We start from the raw sequence: 10,075 nt of genomic DNA on the forward strand, positions 1-10,075 counted from the left end.
ATAGGAAAACGAACTTAAAGTAATTGAAAGCGGCCGTTTTTTAAGAGTTTTCATATGGGCAACATTTAAAAAAAAAAAACGGGGTCAATAAATTCCCAATGTACCAATTTATTTTACGGTTAATTTGTGTACGCTTCGGGGAATAACTTAACTTGCATACTATTTTCAGTGGTATCATTATTGTTTTATTGATTTTTTTAAATTGTATATGGTGTATTTATGGTAGAATTGGAACACAAATGGCGAAACCGAATACAATGTCAAATATTTACATTGAACAGGCTTCAAGAAATAAACCTTAGCGAATAAATAAAATATGGTGTTTTCAACGAAAAGCAAACCAAGATAATCCAAATTTCGTTCAATACATTCTGTTTATTTACAATACTTGACTGGTGAACAATTGAGCCTAGATTTCTCCAACACGAGCGATACCGAATTTATTACTGAAAAGCTAAGTATGAGTATGAAGTATTTTGTACTCTTATCCTGTTTGGCATACTATGCCACGTCAATCGAGACTGATCGAGAAGATGATAACATACCTATTGTCCATTCCGAGGTAATTATACACAGATATGTTTTAAAAATAGGTATTACAAAAAATGGCCGAATATTGTACAGCCGGTTCGATATTATTAAGCCTGGGTTGATTGTATTTTAGTCTTTGAAAACCAATGCTAAAGAATATATAATTTGCGACAGTCAAATTCTTATTCGAGTACAAATTTATTCGAATTAAAAATTATTGGAATCATTTTTTTTCTTCAATTTATTTGAATGAAAAATGATTTGAATAAAAAATTGTCTTCTTATATTTACTGGTTTTATAAATTTTCTATTTGAAGATTATAGAAATAATATTTTCAAATATAATTACTTAAAAAAAAGCACTTACTAACTATTCAAATACCTTACTTTTTGTTTGAATAATTGAATTTAAAGTTTTCGAATAATCTTTCATTCGAATTATTCGAACGATAATTATTTTTAAATTTATTCAAATAAAAAATTATTCGAATAATGTGTTATCTAGATGATTATTTAGATAAAGTTGTGTATTCGAATGATGCACAACCCTGACCACAGTTGCCATCCTACCGCAGAATTATACTTATTCGGTGATTTTAAAAGAGAAAAAAAAATTAATATATCATTTTTAATACTTCACTATAGGATTCTACTGCGATTGCAGAGCAAGTCAAACAAGATCAAGATCAGTTGGTTTGTGTGACAATAAAAAAAAAACTTATTACATATTAGTATAAAAATTACTATTTAACTTAGTTTTACTTTAGGATGCTAAGCTAAGAGAAGACCAGTTCGAATCGCTATTGAAATCGTGGCGGGCAATAAAAGTTGGACAAAAAATTCCAAAGGAACAGATATTATCTTTTTTCGGTACAATAAAAGTGGACAGCAAAGGTCACAATGAAGTAGCGGAATTTCTCAACATTTTGGATGAACGCGGTCTTGGTAAAAAAAATAAAAATAAAATTATATTATTAGCCGGTAAATGTTTTAATTGGATAAAAATGTTTTTGTTGATTGTAGGTGAAGATGGGATGGAAGTAGTAGATTTTAATGCCTGTGTTTTAGAGTTTATGAAAAAAATGGTATTTCACGATATTGCTTAATTATATATTTTTTTGAAATTGAAAGAATAGGTATTGTTCTGGGTTTTCAAACTATGCAAAGAGCCGGATGAAGGGGGGTGGGCTAAGAGGACTATACCCCTAAGAAAAAGGGGCACCAGAAAAATGTTGGCACTGTAATTTTTTTGAATTATATAGGTACAAATTAAGAGTCAAATTATGTGGTGTTGTTATTTTGAATCTGTAGAGCATTGTTTATGAATTATGATCATATTCTTAGTTGTTTGGAAAACATAAACAATGATATTGAAGAAAAAGCTGATGTAAGAGAGAAGCAAAATCATTAATGAAAAAGTTTCTTAAATTTGCGCTTGCTATTATGCGTGTCTTGTGGAAAACTATTTTAGAACATTTATAATAAAGGTAGTGAAAAATTTCAAAAATCCTGGGTTGGATTTACTGTCTGGTTAGGTTAGGTCATATTTCATTAAAGTAAAAAACGTAAGAAGTATGAAAGTATGGCTGAAAATCTAAGTGCAGAGACGATGGATAATTATGAAGACTGGTAAATGGAAATAAGACAACATAAAAATAACTAATTTAAGTGGGAGAAAAAAAATTAGAGGATAAAATTGTTGGTAAACTTTAAACTGACGCTGAACCAGACGTTGATTTATAAAATAATTGTATTTATTTTTACAATAACGACCTCGATGAGAGCTTAAAAACAGAAATATCTCATTATTGTTATTAGGTATCTACATCAAAGCTGTTTTATCAGAACTGTGGTGTTATAGCTAAACTCCTTTAAGCACGAAATGTTATTGATGTTATCCGAAGTGTATAATATATTGCATTGATATTATATTTGACAATACCTTTAACTAATTTTAAAGTAGAACGCTCATTTTTAAATTTATTTTTAATTAAAAATCCACTAGTATCAACGCAGATCAATCATAGGTTGAACGCGTTAACAATTATTATAATAATATTATAAACATATTATGTCTATCGAAAATGTAAAAAAATTCATCAAGTACAGATGTCTACGTGTTTAAGTTTTTAAGTTTATTGAACGTTCTCCTTGGAGAAATGTTTTTAATTTTTAACTACTACATTTTATAATACATATAATATTACATATTATTATTATACCTACATACATATACGTATTAGATATTTTTTTCTTTTGTAAAATTAGAATTGGTACGATGAATTTATTCAAGAGGAACAGCAGAGTATGTGTCAGAGAAGAGGATGTCACAATTATGTGAGTATAACAACACAATAATCTATTCAAGAAATTGCTGGATTGTCCGCCGACACCCCCATACCAGTATTTTACACCAAACGTAAGCTTAGGGGTCTTGGCATTTTCTAAGTCCAAAAATTCATCAACTACAAATGTCTACGTATTTTAAGTTTGTTTCCTTCCGAAAATGTTTTTAATTTTTAACTACTACATATTATAAATATACATACATATACGTATAAGACATTTTTTTCTTATGATTGTTCACATTTCAGTGGCAGAAATGTAATTCTATACTCTATTTAATGACCTAGTAGTTATGTTGTAAATTTATAATGTTTTTATTACGCTAAATATATATAATCATTAAGTATGACATAGGCGCGATGTGTTTCTAAAGCGTTCATGTGATGAGAACTGTTATTGAAATCATACTGATTGCTTATTTTACTAAAAACATGTCATTCTCCAATAATTTGTAATGATGATATTGCTTGATCCGTTTTAATATTTTCCGTTAATGTATTAATTATAAATTATAAATTAATTTTTCTTTCGGTCTTATTTATTTCAACTACTAAAACAACACTAGAAATAGACTAGATAATTGAATATTTTTTAAATAATATTTAACCAAAAGGAGTCAAACCGGTTTAGAAAAAGACTTTCGCAAATTGATAACTACCCCGCTCTTACGTGGAGACTAAAAATTGAACATTCAAGACCAATATGTATACCCCAAGCTCGTGTTCCCTATGCAAACAACACCAATAGATCTTTTGGCACCAGTGTTTCTCGAAAAGGTAGACATGATCACGCGTTAAGGTATTCGGGAAATTGCTGGTTTGCCAAACGTAAGCTTAGGGGTCTTGGCATTGTCCGAGTCCAAAAATACATCAAATACAAATGTCTACGTGTTTTAAGTTTAACGCTCTCCATATACGACATTTTTTTTTCTTATGTAAACGTAGGGCTGTGACAAAGAATCCATTCATGCAGAAAATCCGAGCATGTGTCAGTGCAGCGAATGTCACTATTATGTGAGTATAACAATACAATCTTTATGTACCCATACTATCGTATTGAACTGACTTGTATGTTTTTGGGTATTCCACTGTAGAGCTCCACCGTGCTGTCAGACAACACTATCACGGCGTTAAGTAATGCGGTTGGAAAGATAAAAGTAACCGATATGAACAACGGAAAAATGACCTTGGAAGAGCTTCTACAAATTTTGGATGAAACGCAAGTAGATTCGGACCTAGAAGCCTTTTGTACATATTTGTTAGCAAAAGTTTCCGCCGATGGAATTGGTAATATTTCATCATAACGTGTACGGGCCATGGCCATCAATTCTGGTAAATGTTTTAATAGAAATAAATATGTTTTTGATTAACTAGAAGAACCTATTATTAGTCCCGGAGAGTTTAGAAAGATGATGGACGAGTTCAACGAATTGGAAAAACATAAGGTATTTTATCTTTAACTACGTTAACGCTGTGATTAGGTCAAATGGCACGGCGAGTTCCTCCGGATTCTTTCATCTAAGTTTCTTTGCTTGTTCAAAACTCTACCACAACTTGAGAGATATCAAGAGATTTTAGTAGGTAGTAAAGATCTGTTCATAGTCTAACGTTCGCCCAATGGGCCGTATATTCCAGACAAAAATGATAAAAAACCATAAAATTGACATTTGTTTTGTAGCTGCTACCTTTTCAACAAACTTCGGTATTATAATAACTCATTCAAGACGTTACCAGTTATAGTGATAAAATAGAAAATTAAATGGAAAAAAATGTTTGGGGTGATATTTTTTTATGGAAAGGGGCCCCTCAAAGACATTTTGCCTGATGGTTCAAAACGTCTAAATCAGGTCTTGCATTCGCACCTAATGGATAGATCTTTTTTTCCCCCTTAGTAATCGCTAACTTGGGAGGGATCTGTACCTAATGGGTGGATTAAGAAATCTCACAAAAAAAAAAACGTGGAGTGATATGATTTAAACTTTAGTATTTAGCATGATATTTTTATAAGACACACTGTATTTGTTTGTACCATTTTTTAGATCATGTTTAAGTCTGTCGACTCGAATGGTGATGGTAAAGTTACTGTAGACGAAGTACACACCTATTTGAGGTCACTTGGCGGTATTTGGGATACAAAAAATGCTGTAAAAATGCTCGAATCAGCGGATATCGATGGTAATCAACCAAGTTTATTAAAATATATACTTAAATATGAAACGATAAAAAAAATTTTAATTTCAATGCAGGTAACAAAGTCATTGATTTGAACGAGTTCATAAAGATGATCCACAATGCAAATATTTGCTTAAACTGCACTAATGAATTCCATGAAATGGATTTGAACCAGGACAATACTCTTTCGAAAGATGAGTTGCAGGATGGAATGGACAAAAAGTTTAACAAAGTTTGTGAAACACAAGTAGGAAAAGTTTTTGACATTTTGGATGGCAACCATGACGGCAAAATAACCGAAAATGGTAACAAACACTAATAAAAAAATTGTTTTTATAAAAAAAAATATACTTGTTTTGCAGGGTAGTTACAAAAGAGTATTACAAACTTCATTAATGTTTAATGAACGTTGTGGTATTATTTAGCAATTACCCTGTGCAGTTATGTTTTAAAAATAAATATTATTTTTTCAGAGTTTATAGTGTCGCGTGGTATTTAAGCTAAATTAATTTAACATACTATACAAGTTATAATTACTGTATTAAATTATATATTATAATTCGTTTGTTTTGACATTGTTACAATTCTAAATTTAAATTATGTTTTTTTGCGATGCGCTTAAGTTGTGGTTTTCTAACATCTTTGGTATAATTGCAATTGTAAACTTTAATAATAAATAAAATTCAGATTTAATAATACTTACCGTAGTTTTTAATATTGTACCTAACCTAACTTGCCACGGTGTTACGTTATTTAGATGGAGTCAACTAAAAGAAATCTAAAAAGTTCTTACAATTATAAAAAAATAAATTAAATGAATAGCTAACTTAATTTTTTTTAATAAAAACTTCAATTTAAAATGTGTGCCAATTAAATATTAATTAAAAAAAATAAAATAGATAGAAATATAAACAGTATAAACATTTTTATAAAATAGCTTGCTTGTTAAAAAAACATTATTTTTATATTTGAAAATACTATGTGTATAAGTATTAAAATAATTATTTGATACGTATATACTTACTATACACATATATTATACACTCAATTAAATAATAGTAAGAGGAAATAATGATAATAACGTGTTATATAAAAGTTTAAATATTAAAACAAAAATAATTTTTTTTATATCTATATTAAAAAAATGAATTTTTGGATCTTATACATTTTATTATATATTAATGGTATAGAATATAAATATTATGTTTAAGTAATTATAAAAAAAAAGTCATTCAAATATTACATTAATAAATTAATCATCTATTTAAACAAATATTTATATTTATAATTTAGCTTCGTTCCATGGCTGAGAATCTGTTTTAAATAGTTCTAAATTATAGTTCTTAAATGATCACGGTGACCAATGTCAAAGAAATGTATGCTTTGGTATGAAAAAAGTTAAAAATCACAACGAATGTACCTCCTGATACCTATAAAATGAGAAAAAAATATTTTCAAAGATGCTTACTAAGACCATAGTTGAGCTTTCCTTGAGGAAGCCGTTATCTAAATCGACAAAACATTATATTTACACCATTCTAATATAGGTGTATAGATATTGGTTTGGGTGTATATTTTTTATTTAAGTGATCCCTCCCCTACACGTACGACTAGGGCTTGTTTGGTCATACTTTTTGTGGGTTCAACCTGATTTAATTTTATTTGATGTCATATCCATCGTAAACACCGCACAGGTGGACTGTCTGTATTTATGTGTGATGACACTGCTACTGTAAATAACCTTTGAATACGTGTTAATACAATAGGATATACCTCGATACACGACTGTTGACTTATGGAAATTGCGTTAAATATTGCGCACTTGTCTTGTTTCTGTAACTTCGGTTAGGCTTTTTGTTGTAAACGCAATAAAAAAAAATATATACTTTTCTGCGTGATCATAATCATTTTGTTGCAAGTGCTCAACAAGGAATTTATCGAGAAAATTAAAATGAACGTCAAAATTCTACTTTTATCTTGTTCGGTGTTTCATGCCATGTCGGAACAACAGGTCGTTTTCACAATAAATTACTAAATACTAATTGAATTTTACAAACAATATTATTCAGCTTACTCACTATGTTTATGGACGTTTCGCCATAGGTTTATGCGATGGACGACCGAAAAGTAGAGGATGTACATGAATCGACTGAGCTGTTCCAAACATATGACGACATTGATGACACTTTTGAGGATGTAACAACACTATGATAATGCGAATTCAATTAATATTTTTTGTTTTGTGTTTGGCTGGTATATCATATTATTTTTGATCCGATACAGGATTCTAATTCGAGCACTGGTGATATTATTGATTTATTCGAAGAAGCGCTTCAAAATCGATTTTCCAACGACCAAAAACTTACAAAGGAACAAGTCGAAACCGTCATAGATTCTACAACACGAGATTTGGATAAGGAAGGATTTAAACAAAAGTTGAACGAAAACGTTTTTAGTGGTTAGTAAAGCTTGTTATATTATATTTCTATACAAATGCGCACTCATAAATACCTATCTTAATATTATTTTTTTTGTACTTACTTAGAAAGCGAATCGATAAGCCAACATCAGTTCGTACTCGAGCTTATAGATTTTGATTTAGAAAAGGTAATAGCCAATATTGTATAAACTTTTTTTTTGTTACAACCATTGCGAGACATTTTTGTTTGGATACATTTTTTTCAAGTCCATTAGTACATTTTACCCATGTCTCTGTTGGACCATTGGTATCGGTCATTATATTTCGTTTCGCTCCTTCGAATATTAAATTAAAAAACCAATGCCCGCAGACTACAACCGGCTGTTAATTAGTATATTATAGTCTCCTCAAAATTAATTTAATTTATTTTAATTTCAATAAATAGCAGAAGGAAAACACTATTTTGGAGATGTTTAAAATGTACGATTTGGACGGAGACGGTAATATCACTGCGGAAGAATTACAAAAATTTTTGAACTCTGAAGGTGTCCTATGGACATTAGAAAATTGTCAAAAAATGATTGACAAAGTCGACCTTGACGGCAACGGTATGATTCGGAAAAATAAAATATATACTCTATTTAATAGAAAAAAAAATTGATAAACACACATTAATGTATATTAAGGTATTATTGACTTTTCCGCATTCACAAGGAAGGCAGACGATTTTGATTTCGGACAATTTGAAGACTATTCAGAAACTTTCAGTAAAATTGATTTGAACGAGGACGATAAGATTACAAAATATGAGTTAGCAGTTTACTTGAACAGCGAGTATGGAGAATGTTTACAAGAACTTATCGACGAAGTATTCAATTTGTTGGATACAAACGGGGACAAAGTAATCGATTTGAATGGTAATGAATAAAGTCAAGTTTTAAATCGGTTTAAGTTAAAATAGAACAGTTTTTGTTTGAATTTGAATAATAATTACAACTTTTTCTACATACAATTTTTATTCTATTGTGACCCAATATTTATTTGTTTTATGCTTTTTGTAATTTGTATTTTTTTTCTTCTATTTTATGCTTATTTCATTTGTGTTTATTCGTTTTTTAGAATACCGGAATCTGGGTGTTATTTAAGCGTTGAATGAAATGTGAAATTATGTATTCAAATGAAGATTACAATATTCTAATCAAATCTGTTGATGTTTTATAAAACATATATTATATAATACATTGCTAAATACACAATTAAAAATTGTTCACCTACGTAAAGTAATATTGTTGTTATTTTGTTTTCAATAAAACATGTATAATTTATATTATTTGTTTTTTCATTTGACTTTTAACTGAAACATTGTGTAAAATCGACTTGACCGTCGCGGAGTCGGTTAAGTATACTCTTAATGTTTTCTCAATAACTATTTTAATTTTAATTAATACATTTTATGTACATATCAATGATATTTTTTATTGTTTTTTTGCCAATAAGCTTTGTATCATGCTTGTTAAGTTTCAATACAGCTGTAAAAAAAAAATTATTACACATTTTCATAATTTTTGATGAGTGGATTTTTTTCCGGTGGTTTTTTTAAGTAGTATCGCTAGAAAAAATTTTACGAGGGCTCTTAACCCTACCTGCTTCTAAATAACAGTGTAATTTAATAATATGTTTGATTTTGTATAATAATTTTATCAACGGTGTATGTGCTGCCCCTTAAAACAAGACGGTATTGGCAGCCCAACATACACGACATTTTGTCGTAATCTTTTTATTATTATTGTTATTGATCTTAGATACATCGGCCACTTAGACCATTAATATACAGTACATTAACAGGTATAATATTATTTTTATTAAATTATATAGCTTAGATTAATAAGAAAATAAATTAAGTTCGTAATACTCGTATCTTGAAGGTTGGGCCCTAAGGCTTGACTAATTTGTTCGGAGATGTGGAATTGATTACGGTGAATTTCGTACTTTTGACATTCTGTGAATATGTGTTTAATCGTCAGAAGAACACATGTATCCAGTTTAACGTGTGGGTATGCTACGTTTACTTCATCGAAACAAGAATGGATGTCGATTGATTTATTTGTAAAGTTCTCGATTATGTATGATGTATATAAAACATACATTAAATTACAAACATTGGTGTTTGATTCAACAGCTTAGGTAAAAACAGTTAATAAACTTAAGAAGTTCTATGTTATTTACCTCTCTAATATTAAATACAGATAGGTATTTGGTATAAATTGTTAGACATTTTCTCTCAAAAAAATAAATGTCTAAGATTTTCACTATAAGACCCTTTTTCACGTGTAGTTGTTTATGGGTGTAACATTTTTAATTTATGGACTTGCATAATATGTTCTTATTATATTAACGCACCCGACTCTATAGTGGAGGGAAATTTATAGTAACACCTACTCTGTATTGAGACTATGAAAAAACATTTTTATGTTCGATCGTATAGTAGGTATATCGAATTATTGGCATACAATGTGGGTGAAAAAGACCATTGTTTGAACATAAATTAGGCTCTAGCTTTTAAGCAACGTTTGATTTTTAAAATTGAAAAAAAAAACTATCGTTTATT

At 29.3% G+C, this 10,075-nt stretch overlaps 2 protein-coding genes across 6 annotated transcripts; both read left to right on the forward strand.

The window, feature by feature from the left end:
- The first annotated feature begins 355 nt into the window (after positions 1–355).
- On the forward strand, positions 356–5,655 carry LOC126843285 (uncharacterized). Of its 5 annotated transcripts, none has more exons than XM_050580713.1 (11): positions 356–562; positions 1,177–1,224; positions 1,299–1,476; positions 1,555–1,616; positions 2,800–2,868; positions 3,822–3,890; positions 3,971–4,163; positions 4,254–4,321; positions 4,916–5,051; positions 5,123–5,353; positions 5,522–5,655. In XM_050580713.1, the coding sequence occupies exons 1-11, from the start codon at positions 461–463 to the stop codon at positions 5,545–5,547; spliced, it is 1,182 nt and encodes a 393-aa protein (XP_050436670.1). In that variant the 5' UTR covers positions 356–460; the 3' UTR covers positions 5,548–5,655. The 5 variants fall into 5 exon arrangements, with proteins under 5 accessions (XP_050436670.1, XP_050436692.1, XP_050436684.1 ...); XM_050580727.1 differs by having other exon boundaries at positions 364–562; positions 4,251–4,321; positions 5,411–5,653; XM_050580705.1 differs by having other exon boundaries at positions 364–562; positions 4,251–4,321; positions 5,522–5,649.
- A 1,121-nt stretch (positions 5,656–6,776) lies between these two features.
- On the forward strand, positions 6,777–8,742 carry LOC126845066 (uncharacterized). The gene is made up of 7 exons (XM_050583630.1): positions 6,777–7,059; positions 7,152–7,244; positions 7,332–7,506; positions 7,594–7,655; positions 7,913–8,075; positions 8,154–8,384; positions 8,587–8,742. The coding sequence occupies exons 1-7, from the start codon at positions 7,000–7,002 to the stop codon at positions 8,610–8,612; spliced, it is 810 nt and encodes a 269-aa protein (XP_050439587.1). The 5' UTR covers positions 6,777–6,999; the 3' UTR covers positions 8,613–8,742.
- Positions 8,743–10,075: the final 1,333 nt, after the last annotated feature.

The sequence above is a fragment of the Adelges cooleyi genome, unplaced genomic scaffold (genome assembly GCF_023614345.1).
Source record: "Adelges cooleyi isolate 19-005CV unplaced genomic scaffold, UGA_ACOO_1.1 ACOO_flye_CR_arks_rails_tigmint_CR_PRNA_108, whole genome shotgun sequence".
Classification (NCBI taxonomy): Eukaryota; Metazoa; Arthropoda; class Insecta; order Hemiptera; family Adelgidae; genus Adelges; species Adelges cooleyi.

Coding starts and splice junctions, on each gene's coding strand:
- LOC126843285 (XM_050580705.1), top strand. CDS start 461: ATGAGTATGAAGTATTTTGTACTCTTATCCTGTTTGGCATACTATGCC. Junction 563..1,176: donor TACCTATTGTCCATTCCGAG/GTAATTATACAC, acceptor ACTTCACTATAG/GATTCTACTGCGATTGCAGA. Junction 1,225..1,298: donor AACAAGATCAAGATCAGTTG/GTTTGTGTGACA, acceptor GTTTTACTTTAG/GATGCTAAGCTAAGAGAAGA.
- LOC126845066 (XM_050583630.1), top strand. CDS start 7,000: ATGAACGTCAAAATTCTACTTTTATCTTGTTCGGTGTTTCATGCCATG. Junction 7,245..7,331: donor TTGATGACACTTTTGAGGAT/GTAACAACACTA, acceptor GATCCGATACAG/GATTCTAATTCGAGCACTGG. Junction 8,385..8,586: donor CAAAGTAATCGATTTGAATG/GTAATGAATAAA, acceptor TTCGTTTTTTAG/AATACCGGAATCTGGGTGTT.